The sequence below is a fragment of the Amphiprion ocellaris genome, chromosome 1 (assembly GCF_022539595.1).
Source record: "Amphiprion ocellaris isolate individual 3 ecotype Okinawa chromosome 1, ASM2253959v1, whole genome shotgun sequence".
Taxonomy (NCBI): domain Eukaryota; kingdom Metazoa; phylum Chordata; class Actinopteri; family Pomacentridae; genus Amphiprion; species Amphiprion ocellaris.
Genome location: NC_072766.1, coordinates 267,487 through 281,922, shown reverse-complemented (window position 1 = coordinate 281,922; position 14,436 = coordinate 267,487). Strand labels below are relative to the sequence as shown.

Below are 14,436 nucleotides of genomic sequence, written 5' to 3'. Positions count from 1 at the left end.
CTGATTCTGTGTTAGCAACTTACTTAGCTTATTAGCAACAGGTCCGCTAGCCTAGCGTGGTCGCATGCGACAAAACAGCTATATCTCTACCCATAACTTCGACAAAACTCGACTCTAAACATTGCACATTATATCCAAGAATTCACAACACAATATGCCCTTATTCTGGGGTACATGCATATGGTTTTGAGGAATATAAACCCACCTGTATGTGTAAACAAAGAGACACACGTTTTAGCTTCCATTCAGCTCGGCAGCAGGATTTATTCTGCAGCAAGTGCCTCAAGGCAGTTTTATGTTCTTCTCTGGCACTATGCGCCATCTAGTGACCTGTTTGAAAATTGCTTTGACACAGAAATCAGTAATGCACCATGAAATTAGTTTTTTTTTACATACTTAGACACAGTGAAATAGTTTTTAAAAAATTTTCTATATAAGGGTATCTGTTTTTAAACACATTTTTAACATAACATTTTTAGCAATTAGCTGTCTTAGTCTCAATGACTTTTTAATCTTTTCTTATGACATATTTAACCTTTTAACTGTATTCCCATTCATCTCTAAGATAAACATTTTTAACCCTTTACACATGCAAACGTCGTCTAAACACTCCTCTTCATCCTGGAAGCCACAAGCCATCATCTTAAGACCCAATCAGGATGTGTATGATGTAGTTGCATCAAAAGTTAGACCACCTCCTCTTTTTTATTCTTGCTAGGTTGGCCTTATTTGTGTTTAGCTCAGCGAGTGCAGACGACCTCCATTCTTATGTCTTTTATGGGCTCCATGGGCTTTTGTTGTTTTGCTGCTTTCCTCAGGATTATTTAGTGAATTCATGACTTCAGTTAACATGTTATATCTTCCAGTCCTATCATTGTTTGCTCTTAAATTTGATTCACACATCCTATTAGTCCGATTTTATAATTAGTTCAGTCTTAAAATGCCACAACACCTTCACATAGAAGGGGACATTTCACGTCATGTGACTCTTCTTCTGCACGAAATGAACCAGTGGTGTCCTGCCTGCTGCAGTCAACCGGTGGTTTTATTGGACAACAACATGAATACAAATTGTAAAAAGTGCTGCTACTGCAAATGATGCAAGACAGGAATGCTGGTAGTATATTGATTTTACCGATCAATGCAGCTGCACATCCATCCATCCATCCATCTTCTACCGCTGATCCGAGTCGGGTCGCGGGGGCAGCAGCTTTAGGAGGGAAGCCCAGACCTCCCTCTCCCCGGCCACATCATCAAGCTCCTCCCGGGGGACCCCAAGGCGTTCCCAGGCCAGCTGGGAGACATAGTCTCTCCAGCGTGTCCTGGGTCTTCCCCGGGGCCTCCTCCCAGTGGGACGTGCCCTAAACACCTCACCGGGGAGGCGTCCGGGGGGCATCCTAATTAGATGCCCGAGCCACCTCATCTGGCTCCTCTCTACGCGGAGGAGCAGCGGCTCTACTCTGAGATCTTCCCGGATGGCCGAGCTTCTCACCCTATCTCTAAGGGAGAGCCCAGCCACCCTGCGGAGGAAACTCATTTCAGCCGCTTGTACCCGCGATCTTGTTCTTTCGGTCACTACCCAAAGCTCGTGACCATAGGTGAGGGTAGGAACGTAGATCGACCGGTAAATTGAGAGCTTCGCCTTTCGGCTCAGCTCCTTCTTTACCACGACGGACCTGTACAGCGTCCGCATTACTGCGGAGGCCGTGGCAATCCGCCGGTCGATCTCTCGCTCCATCCTTCCCTCACTCGTGAACAAGACCCCGAGGTACTTAAACTCCTCCACTTGGGGCAGGACCTCATCCCTGACCCGGAGAGTGCACTCCACCCTTTTCCGGCTGAGGACCATGGACTCGGATTTGGAGGTGCTGATCCTCATCCCGACCGCTTCACACTCGGCTGCGAACCGATCCAGTGAGAGTTGGAGGTCCTGGCATGATGAAGCCAACAGGACCACATCATCCGCGAAAAGCAGTGACGGCAGCTGCACATCAAAGGTGTTAATCTTTAAATTTCATACATCAAACATGATATTGTATTAAAGTGCATTTAGGTCCCATAATGCAGGAGATCACTTTAATTTATGGCCAATGGAAGTGAAATTAATGTTACTGATTGAATATTCTCTGTAGAATAATCTGTGTTCTACCAGCAAAACAGCACCAAACAGAAAAACATATTTATGTGATTTCTGCATCACCAGCTGAAAATATGTGTGGTTCCCATGGCAACACGATGCATACAGCGTGCCATACTGTAACTGCACGGCTCCATTCAGTGGTTTCAGTGATTTACAGCTCAACAAGTTCTCAGAAATATCACTCTGCATCACTCGTAAAGAGTCAACAGTAAAAGATTAGTTTAAATGGAGACGCCTCTTCCAGCCCATTTAAATCCTGAAACTCTGAACAGAAGAGCTCCGCAGCACCAGTTACCATGGAGATCCAGCAGGTTCATAATGCTGAAAACTCTGACTTTAGGGTCTACATACCTGTTAACCCACTGATCTCGCTTTGTAGTCTAACCCTCAAGGTAATTAATCCAGCAGCAGGAGCAGAAAACAGGAAGAAGTGGCAGAGAGTAAAGGGAAAGGCTGGACTATTTCTACACAGGTGGTTTACTGGACGCAGGTAAAACAACAGATCATGGAAATCAGAAGGGACAGAAACAGACAGATCAGGAAGTAAAGACAACAACAGAAACACAACTCCAGAGAATGACAAAATAAAACAGTAACTAAACAGCCAAAAGCTCAACGACATTAAACATCCAGCATGTTTCACAAGTAAAAAGCAAAACTCTCTGTGTTCTGCTTCACACTGAGTTTCCGTCCTGTACAATGCCTCGCTCGTTCCCTTTGAGGGAATAATGTTGAAATACTGAACACGTCAGAAGCTGCAGATCAGAGTTTTACTGCATTATTCCCTAACGCTTTTGGAAATTTAAATATTAATTGCCTCTCATTAATTATTATTGAGTGTCCAGAAGAAGCAGCAGCTTTCAGCCCTCATGCTGAAATGCAACCCAACGCAACTGCAAACACCGCTTTTATGACTGTGGTCATTTTTCACTTTAATTGCATCATAATTTAACGTTGTTGTATTTTAGTAAATATTTGAAGCAGATTTCAGTGTGAGAACACACAGCTTATGTACGATTTTAGTGATATGATTTAGGAGGTGGATCTGCAATAAAATACAGTAAGAATAAAAATAATGATAAAATTAAACGTTATTTCTATAGAGCCTTTTAAAGCTGGAGTTATAAGGTGCTTCACAACAATAGAGCAACAACAAAACCTTTAGAAAAGGCAATAAAATATGCAGATTCCCGTCTGTACAGTTTTTTTTTTTTTTAAAGCTTTTCTGTTCTGTCAGTGAGGTCGAGCTTTTTCTCCAGTATTTGAGCTGAAACAGTAAAAATCATGCTCTACTTTTTTAGTTTGATCCTGGACTGTGGAACTTTTACCAGCACCTGATTCTTTGATGTGAGGAGTCAGAGTGCAGAACAAGATGCTTAAATACGTCTGATAAATAATTTTTTTTGTGAATGATCTTAAGAAACATTTTTAACATTTCTTTTTTTCCCACCAAAAAATGTTCAAAGATTTCCCAAAAATGTGAAAATGTGGACATCAGAAGTTTCTCTGTGAAAATATTCTTTTTTTCCACATTTTCAAACTTTAAAATGGGTTAATTTTGACCCGCAGGACGACACAAGGGTTAAATAATGTAGTTCACAGGATAAATCAAGCATACGTGATGAGTTGTAGTTCTGACTTAAACTCCATGTGTTCATTAGAAGGCAGCATATGAAGTCCGTACATCAACCCGCCCCTTTATATGATAATGATGAACACTCATTGAGGAAGAAGTGCTTTGATGGCCGCATTTATTTCCAGATTTAATTTCAGCAGAATTGGACTGTCATGAGAAGTGTGATTGGTAAAACTGAAAAACGCACTGACAGGAATATGATGGTGTGTGAATATTTACTGTCACAGTTTCTGCATTTTGCATGAACATGCTGGAAATGTGAGCTGAGCTCACATGTCTGACTGTGAAGCACGCCGACTCTGGCATCATACGAGAGAAAACGTACAGAATAAAAAGAATAATTCAAACCCTCGAGAAACCAGAAATAACATATAATGTAGGTCAATAAAAAATGTAACTTTCCCTGTTACCCATTTTTTAAATTGGAAGAATCACAGACAACACTGTGATCATGTTAATTAGAACTGTGTCCATGTTTTTAGAGTTAATCTTCAGTTATCAATTAAACCTCTAAAAAAGTTAGACATCAGAGAGAGGGTGTAAAAGTTTGCTTCATCTAAACTAGGAAGACATATTTCATCTTTAAATTTTGTAATGCTGTGCAGACAGTTAGGTGTTAAATCAAAGCACTTAAAGATCCCCACTGGTTTAAAAAAAAAAAAAAATCAATTTTTCACCTAACTAACATGTTCATATGTTTTTTAATGTGCTTGAAGACAAATCAGAAGAATTATCATTGAGCACCATGACTGAGCATTTCTACCTTAAAACTGCAATCTCAGAAACACAGACTGAGAGGAGGCATCAGTTTTTAACAGGCAGGGAGAGAAATAATGCAGGGAAAAAAGAGCTGAAGGTGATAAAGTATACAGGAAGTCAGTGGACTTTTTGTGGAAATAAAAAAAGAAACTGAAAAATGAAGTTCCACATAAATGAATATCTTTATGCTCTTGTCAAACGTTCTTAATTCAGATACTTCATCTGGTGAAAATCTGTTTTTTTTCCTTGTTAACATACATTTGGTGTCTTTGTAAATACTAAATGACATCATGAGTGAAATCAGTCATGTCCTGAACATTTCTACCTTAAAAGTGCAGCGTGCTGATGGTAGAAACTCAAACATGGATTCAGACTTTGGGGTTTCATACGTGATGTCAGAGGAGCCGGTGGCTTCTCTTCTCTGCGTCGTATTAATTCAATCAACACACAGATCTTTGTGTGGAGGCCATCTCCGTTTATTAGAGCCCTTTACAGTTGATAGAAAAGACACACAAGATCATCCGTCACACAAGACTTGACCTCCTACAGAAATTAAACAATGCAAAACCATATCAGAAGTAGAATTATTTGACATTAAACACACAAATTCCAGCTGCACATTCTGGGTTACCTCTCTGTCAGAACACAGAAACAACAGGGAAGAGTTAAGGCAGGAAAAACTCAGTTACAGGAAGGCGTGGGGAGGCTAAAAGTGTCCGTAGTACCCCTAACCCTAACCCTACCTACCCCCAGGAACCCCACAGCGAAGGTTCCACACAACAACTGAGAGGCAGACCGAACTTTGTGTAACTATAACAACAAATGTAAGAACAATAAAATAAAATCTATATGGTATATTATGTATTACTAATACAATTCATATAGATTTAACCCACAATCACTGCTCCATTACTGACCCTGTTACACCAGGTTGGGGCTTCTGTGTTGTTTTTCTTCTACAGAACTCATTTCTGAGCTGATTAACTGTTAATAGAAGCACAGAGTCGTGTAGGTGAGCTGGTGTGCTCCAGCTGCAGCGAGTGATGAGTGGACTTCATAGATGTAGAGAAAGTCACGGTGTAGAGTTCCGTCTTTGACGTGGGTTTATCACTGATTATTCAGTATTTGTTTATTTATGTTATTTATGTTCTGTGTTGTTTGTAAATATGTTAATGAGTAACTATGGGATGGAGCTCTGAGTGACTGATGTCAGGATGGAGAAGGACTCGCAGGAAATAAGCTCAGGTTTCGTCCTACTTCTTTTTGGATATGTTGGGTTATTTTTTTGTTGTTTTGTTTGTTTGTTTTGTTGATGTTTTGAATATTTTGATTTGTTTTTGTGACTTTTTAATTTTTCTCACATGCCTGAAACAAAAACATTCATTTATTCACATCTGAGCCACTTCAAGGAGTGAAGGGATTATTATTATCATGGCAAAAAACAAACTTCTAAATACGCTGATGCAGACATTTGGAGGCAATAACCGGAGAGGAACTTTAAAATAACAACTCAGAACCTGACCAGGAACATTTTCCAGAGACAGCTGGTAATATTTCCTGCTTCAGTTTCAGGCTCAGGTTCTATTTTACAATAACCTCATCATGAAGCATCAGGCAGACTGTTTCTACAGTGGTGTTCTGGAGTAAATGAAGGGAATGGTGATGTGCAGTACCTCCCAGGGATGTATTTCCTGGATTACACCCCAACAAAAGTTTATTTTGAGGTGGACAGAAGTATTCTCTCCTTTTTGGACTTTATTATGAAAGTGACACCGTGCTGAAAAACAGAACAATGGACCACATCTGCCTTCATATCATGGATCCATTCAGTAGCACCTCAACATCTCAGTTTCTGGGACTTTTTTGTTTGATATTTCTGTTTATATCTGACTAAAACCTTTTTGTTCTCTACTTTGGTTTGTCATCTCACTGCTTGAACACTTTTACCTTCAGTTTCTGCGGGAAAATGACACTTTGAGTCACAGACCTCTCATGGCAAAGCCTACAGACTGTCAGCTGTGATTCATTTACCTCCAAATTGCAGTTGTTGGTTCAGAGTAACTCAATCACCGTCACTCAAGACCTTTATTTATCAGAAACACTAGTCTACATAGTGTAATGCACAGTGAAATGTCACTGTAAAGGTAAGTCTCTTTTGACTCGATTGCAGTTTTTAAAGAGTTAGATGACAGCAAACACAAATAAAATGAAAGTATGTGCAGGGCCAGAATCAAGAAGCAGATAATGCTGTATAGTTTTATATATGGAATAATAAGCTACAGTCTCAGATATCTGGCAGTTGACGGTAGACTACAGCAAAGCCAACTGACTAAAGTGGATGCCACAAGGGTGAAAATGACATTTTCTGCTCTCTTTCAAGTCTATCTCCACTGTTTCTATCCAATAAAGACAAAAAACAGTCTTTATATCCACTGAGGACCACACATGCACCACCTGTAGTCCTTTAAAAGGCTTTCAAAGCTCTTTCTAGGTCCAAAGAAGCGACTGCAGCAGCAGGTATGACGACGTGAATGCAGCTACTCGGTGTTCAGAGATGTAAAATGTACATGAGAGTTAATTAAGATGTGACGCTTAATTCTCCTGACAAGTTCAGTCTTTTACAATATGAGCTGGCAGCTCAGTGCTGTCGGCTCATTAGTGGAACCTGCCCTCCTCACAGGTGTTTTAGACATACCTGCTGGAGGTTGCATAGGGAGCGACTTTGACACGATAAGCTTCGATAAGCTTCAGCTGCTGTGCAGTCCTGATTCTGAGGATTCTGTGCAATGAAGGATAGGCATGACATTTTTAAAAAAGGCAAAATTAGCATAAGAGGAGTATTTTAAATGCCAAAAAAAATGAAATATTGAACTTAATCTTCTGTATATTATGACAAAAATGTGTTTCATAGGATCTTCTCACATATAACCTCCAGTTTCTGCTGACTTGTGGCAGAGCTGAGGGTTTACTGTCAGAACTGATCAGAATACATCTCATGTCACTCTGTGGTTTTGTTGTGCAGTGCTAACTGGGGTTTGGTGTCCTTCCAGGGATCACAGTGCTGCTCTCCCTGACTGTCTTCATGCTGCTGGTTGCAGAGATTATGCCCGCCACGTCGGACTCGGTGCCGTTAATAGGTGAGGTAAAAGTGATGGCTACGGGTGTCAGCTGCTATCAGAGAGAAGGCGTGGGGAACATTTCTGGAGTCATTTCTCATGAAGGACTCTTGTATCACAGTATAGCTAAGTTCAGGCAGCTATTCAGGGCTAATATTTTTTATTTAGAGATCTGACTCACCGTATTTGAATCGGTGGAATAAAAAATATTTTTTTCCATTTCTGTGACACATAAAATGAGTCTTGTGCTGAAGGCGAGAAGGAAATTTACTCTCGATCTGTGAATTTAGACTCAGAACCTTTCTAGTTTTACCTGTTTTATACGTGAATGATTAAACTCTGTCCATCCTTCTGTTCCCAGCTCAGTACTTTGCCACCACTATGGTGATTGTTGGGCTCTCAGTAATTGCCACAGTTCTTGTCTTGCAATATCACCACCATGACCCCGATGGAGGCAAGATGCCCAAGTGGGTGAGTGTTGTTTCATATCACACCATTATTTCTAACCTCAACCATGTCATTGGTATGCATTTACCTCCAACAGCACCACAGAACTGTGGAAAACATCAGTTTTGTTTCTGTCATTATTTCAATTATTTCCCAGTCAATGTTGCTTCACTTGCAGTCCTTTATGCTGAATTACATCCATTTTCTAGAACTGTTGTGTCCCACTGGGTTTCTAGATGGAAAAACATCTGCTCAGATATATCCAGGAGGATGCAGAGTCAGCATTTATGTTTCCTCAGTGATGCACAATGAAGTCTCCTGATAGAACATCCTGGACAGGTCTAAAGCAGGGGGGTCCAACATGAGGTCCGTGGGCCAAAAGCGGTCCTCCAGAGGGTCCAATCCGGCCATCAAAGTGTAAAAATTCCAGAGAAGACATTAACTACAGATTGTAAATGAGTAAAACTATAAATTTAAAATAATTTCTAGACCATGACAAGTTGTTGAGATCATGAAGTAAAATACTAGATTGTTTATTGTTCTTTTGTCGTTTGGTGTCTCATTTTGTCTTGTTTTTTGTTCTTTTTTGTCTCATTTTTGTCGTTTAGTCTCATGTTTTTGTTGTTTTGTGTTTCCTTTTTGTCTCGCTTGTGTTTTGTCTTATTTTTGTCATTTTGTGTTTTGCTTTATTCGTTGTTTTGTGCGTTGTTTTTGTTGTTTTGTGGTTTTTTTTGTCTCGCTTGTGGTGTTTGGCTGTTTACTAGATTGTTCATTGTTTGATCATTTTGTGTGACATTTTTGCAATATTTGTCTTGTTTTTGTAGTTTTTTTGTCTTTTTTTGTCTGACTTTTGTCATTTTGGTCATAAAGTAAAATCCTCTATGGTTCAGTTCCAGGTGACTAAATGTTGTGTTCCTTTGTAGACACTCTGTGATCTGGAAGTTGGAATGTGGAAATGATAAACTGAGGCTGAATGTTAATGAAACTGAACTTATTTTTCTTCAAAAATTGCAGGTTGTTCATGATGTTTTGTAAAAAGATAATTCCTTAAACGTGAACATTTTCAGAATGTACTTTTTGCACTAAACCAAAGGAACCATCAGGAGTTGTGGTTATTTCTAGGTTATTCTGCTGTGGTTTTACTGGTCCGGTCCACTGGAGATCAGACTGGACTGAATGTGGAACCTGGACTAAGATGACTTTGACTCCTATGCTTTAGAGGGTTAATACAGCCTCTGCCGTAAAATCGTTCTTCTTTATATATTCTTTTTAAAGTTGACCAGAAATTGTTGACCAATCACACCATAATCCACATAAATATGACTGCAGACTCTCTGTTTATTCTGACTGTAATTTAAACTTGATCTTTCCTTGTTGTTTGACTGCAGACTTTAATTTAAACTTGATCTTTCCTTGCTGTTTGACTGCAGACCCGTGTGTTCCTGCTGAACTGGTGCGCCTGGTTCCTGCGTATGAAGCGTCCCGGGGAGGAGCGAGTTCGCTCGGCCTGCCACAACAAGGCTCCCCGGAGCAGCCTGACCAGCATGGAGCTCAACGCCAGCGCCTCCCAGTCCACCAACGGCAACATGCTGTACGTGGGCGGCCGTGGTGTGGACGGCCTCCACTACTCCACCGCCGCCACCTCGCCCGACTCCGGCGTCCTCTGTGGACGGGTGGTGGGACGAGCCGGCGAGGAGGAGCTGCTGCTGCCCTTGGCTCAGAGCTCCTCGACGGGAAGCGTGGTGGAGGTGGAGCTGGCCAAGATCCTGGACGAGGTGCGCTACATCGCCAAGCGCTTCCACAACCAAGACGAGGATGAGATCGTGTGCAACGAGTGGAAGTTTGCCGCGTCTGTTATTGACAGGCTTTGCCTCATGGCGTTTTCCATCTTCACCATCCTCTGCACCATTGGCATCCTCATGTCAGCTCCCAACTTTGTGGAGGCCATTTCTAAAGACTTTTTCAACTGAAGGCAAATAAAAGCCTTGACCAATCACTCTTTTCATAAGGCGTTTTTCCACTAGCACCTACTCAACTTGACTCGACTCTGTTTAGGTGGTTTTCCATTACAGCTGAGCACCACCTCATCGTGGGTGGAGTCATAAAACACTCTCAATCCTCCAACATGGTCTCCAATAATCCAGCGGTGGAGTCGAGGCCACTCTCTCTCCCGTTGTGTCCATAAATGGCGTCCATTTGGCTAAAGCACTTCCATCACCTCTGGTTTGACCCACTCCGTCCGTTGTGGTCCTTGATGGACCGATAGTCACTTTAGAGCTTTTTCAGCTTCTCCTGACACTACTTCGTTGTCCTGCTGTATCTGTGGACGACCATCCGCTAGGAGACCTCCTGATAAACTTTCTCCGTCCAGCTCCCTCTGTATTCTTTGTTCTGTCACCAAAGACAAAAAGTCTTCATTCGTCCATGGTACAGGTCTGGTGAGTCGTCACTCCCTGTCCAATCAGTGGCCTGCACTCTGTAGACGTCACATTATGGGCTCCACTCAGCTTGCTGGGAACCCCGGCCCAGTAGGAACTAAAATAGTAGCTGGTCCCAGGTACTACGTCCTGATGGAAAACCTCACAAACTCAGTAGAGTCGAGTAGGTGCTGGTGGAAAAGTGCCAATGGAGCAACCATTTGGAAACTCACCTGGCAGCAATTTTCAGTTAAATCTGCTAATCTGAGACTTGTATACCAACAAATATTTAACCAACAAATATTTAGCCAACAAAGCAAATTAAGGCCTTGTGATTGAATTGAAATGCATTCTATCATGTTGGTGATTATTTAGTTGTGTTTTCTATCTCACAGCCCAGTATTCTGAAGAACATCATCCAACTCTGATCTTCTGGTACTGTTTGACTCCATCCTACAGAGCCCTGTTTCAGTGGTGTACGTACTTTGCTAACCTACAATGAATGCAGCTGTGGTTTGTTCTGTGCTGTGATCTGTGTTTTCTTTAAATTTGTCTTTTCCCACCAAAATATGGCGAAAATCTATTCTATATACAAACACCACAGTATCTTGTATTGAAATGTATTTGTTGTATCACATAAATACTATTATATCTAAAACCGTGTTGTTCGTTGTTATTCACCTTTGTGTAAGTGCAGATTATTGTTTATTACTGTCATTTGCAGAACATAACACCTCATTCTAACAATGTTTACACCTGTTCCTACTGACTCACTTTTATTACAACATTTTGTGATGATTAAGAATTACTGCAAGTTCAGATCAGTCTGTTTTCATATCAGTTTTATTTTTGTTTCTGTTCTTATTCACTGTGAGATTTAATAAATAAATATATTCTTTCTGTTCTGGACGGCAGATTGAAGATGTTTTCCTGCAGCTGTGTTGTGTTTGCTGATGTCCACCTTGTCACTACATCCACGTGTTTCTGTTTGGACGAAAAATGATGACCTCCACTGACAGCAAAGTGGTAAATCAGCTGCTCAGAATTGCGTCTGCATTCAAACACAAACTAAATAAATAGGATACTCAGAAATAGAATAGAAAACATCTGCAGCATGGTGTAGTTGCCTGCCTCGGCCATAGCTGTACATCTATTCTGATAAAACTCCCCCGTTGTAAAGAATTGAAGACTTAAAGCCTTTTGTGTTTCACTAAATTGCAAAACTGCCACCTAGTGGCTGAAGCTAACCAGTGCAGTCAGTCATAATTTGAGTTAAGGTCCAAACCATTCATGCCAATGCCATTTCTTTTCTGAATATTTATCATGAAAATATGTTTTGAGGGCTGCTCAGTGGCTCACAGCTAGAAGAACCCCGGTTTGCATCCCAGTCTAACAGGCCAGATAACCCCCCCCCCCCGAGGCCTGGTTATGCTTGTTGACACATTAAGATTAGTAAAGATTATGTTAAACTCTTAATTGTAAAAGCTGTTTTTTTTTTTTTTTTCTTTTTTTTACAAAGCGGTATTCTCAGCAAGCAAATCATTATGAAGGAACATAACTAGAATGTCCTTGAGCTAATTACAATTTAAATAGTTCAAATCAAAGGAAAAACTGAATTGAAAACCAAGAAAAATTTAAGCAAAACATTATGAAAGAACATCTATATTGGCTGGTGTTGCTTTTCTGTACAACAGATTTCAGTGTAATATCTCTATGAATTGTCTTTGATTTGTGCTTAAAGTAAGATTGACTTTGTGTGTAACAGCCCAGATTAAACCCAAAGTATACTTCAGTTTAGCCCCATTTATACCTCGGGGTCTGAAATAACCCAGAATATACCCTTCCGGGCTAAAATACATCCTAATATGAGATTATATCAATCAAATAAACTTTATCATAATTTAAGCACAAATCAATGAAATTAAATCAAACATTTTAGGCAAAATAGGGCTGCACAGTGGTTCAGTGGTTAGTTCTGTCACCTCACAGCTAGAAGATCCCTGGTTCATGTCCCGGCCTTCCTGGGATCTTTCTACATGGAGTCTCCATGTTCTCCTGTACATGTGTGGGTTTTCTCCAGGTTCTCCAGCTTCCTCCCACAGTCCACAAACATGCTGAGGTTCATTGGTGATTCTAAATTGTCTGTAGGTGTGAATGTGAGTGTGATTGTTTGTCTCTATGTGTAGCCCTGTGATAGACTGTTACCTGTCCAGGTGAACCTGTGATAGACTGTTACCTGTCCAGGTGAACCTGTGATAGACTGTTACCTGTCCAGGTGAACCTGTGATAGACTGTTACCTGTCCAGGTGAACCTGTGATAGACTGTTACCTGTCCAGGTGAACCTGTGATAGGCTGTTACCTGTCCAGGTGAACCTTCACCCTCAGTCAGCTGGGATAGACATCCTCTTAATGAGGGTATAGTGGTGTATCGATGATGGATGGATCGTGATATACTGATACGCGTCTGCGAGGAATTATCTGATTGCATTGATGTTGCCGTGCTGCAGGTGGAGACCACATTGAACACTTGTAAGACAGAAAATAATATAATATGGGTGAATATTTGACTATTAGGTTTCTTCTGGCTGGAAATAACATGAAAAATGACAGAACATGGTGAGACATTGTGTTAGGATTCTAATACTACATTTAAACCATTTATACATTATTTTCTTAGTTTTTTGCTGTAAATTTTTACCAAAAATGCCCAAAATTGGAAGGTCCAGTCCGGCACAAAGCCAAGGTTTTCCTCCTGAACCTTAATGCTGTCCTCTTTTTCTCCTGGTGCTGTTTCATTTGCCGAGGCTGTCTGGCCCAGCAGCTTAAAAACACTCAAAGCTTCACATTCTCACTGCTGGGCTGACAGTGTTGATGGTGTCCTTGGAGTTTCTTCTTTCTTTCTCCAAACACAAACCGCCTTCAGGTGTCCAGACAACTCACTTTTAGATGACCAGAAGTTCTTTTCCTTCTCCTGGTGAGCTTTTGTGTGCCTGTCTCGGAGAAGTAGAGCCTCTGTGAGTGTTCATGGAGACCAGCCTTGTTTTGTGTTTACTGGAGTTTTTGCTTTGAGATGTTGGAACCAGAATTGTTCACATTTAACAGGACGGTCTTGGTGGTGATCCTTGAGTTCTTCTTGGGTTCTTTTTTGGTGTCTTGTACTATCAGTCATGCCATTGCAGGGGTTACTTTTGTTTTCCTGCCAGCCAGAAACTCCTGGTGCTCTCTGATTATATCTTGTACTGTTGCTACTGGAACTTGAAAACCATTGACTCTAGTTTTGCAGCCTTTTCTTATCTTGTGAGAAAAGCTGTTTAGGTTTAACCATGACTTGCAATTGACTAGTAACTGATGAGAAACCTGCTGCATCAGCTGGCAATATTTCATTATTAAGTGCAATATTTCATTATTAAGTGCAAAATGACTTTATTACTTCAGTATAGTTGGCAGTAGCACTACTTACTTTTTAATTCTAGCCTTATTTTAGTTAATTTATTCTTATTTTCAGAAATATATCTTATTGCTTATATCTTATTCTAGTCAGCACTGCATTTATGCTCATGTTATTCCTTTTTTTTCTCAACAATATCTTGCACAAAAAATCCCTCTGGATCAGTAAAGTTCTACATCATCTTCTGAATTTATAGTGTGTTAAAATGCTCAAGAACATAGAAATCAGGTACTTATAGTATAGAAGCTGTATATTTTCAAACAATTTCAACAGGTGTGGGTAATTTTGAGGATTGGATTTTTTTTAAGTCAACATGTGAAAAAATGTATGTGAAATAGTTAAAATTAAGAATCAACGGGATTTCGTCCCCAAATGCAAAGTGTTTTAATATTATGTCCACTGTTCTTGGAGTAAATCTGTAGCCTTCCCCATTGATTGCTGTATTTGGGATCCCTGATGCTTCTGTTGCATT

At 40.6% G+C, this 14,436-nt stretch overlaps 1 protein-coding gene across 1 annotated transcript in view; it reads left to right on the top strand.

The window, feature by feature from the left end:
- The window catches only part of chrna7a (cholinergic receptor, nicotinic, alpha 7a (neuronal)), a 40,610-nt gene extending 29,160 nt beyond the window's left edge, over nucleotides 1-11,450 (top strand). Inside the window, exons 8-10 of the mRNA XM_023269966.3 lie at nucleotides 7,586-7,672; nucleotides 8,013-8,122; nucleotides 9,529-11,450. Coding sequence (XP_023125734.2) covers nucleotides 7,586-7,672; nucleotides 8,013-8,122; nucleotides 9,529-10,068 — 737 coding nt within the window. The 3' untranslated portion in view covers nucleotides 10,069-11,450. The remainder of the gene's footprint in view (nucleotides 1-7,585; nucleotides 7,673-8,012; nucleotides 8,123-9,528) is intronic.
- The last annotated feature ends 2,986 nt before the right edge of the window (nucleotides 11,451-14,436 follow it).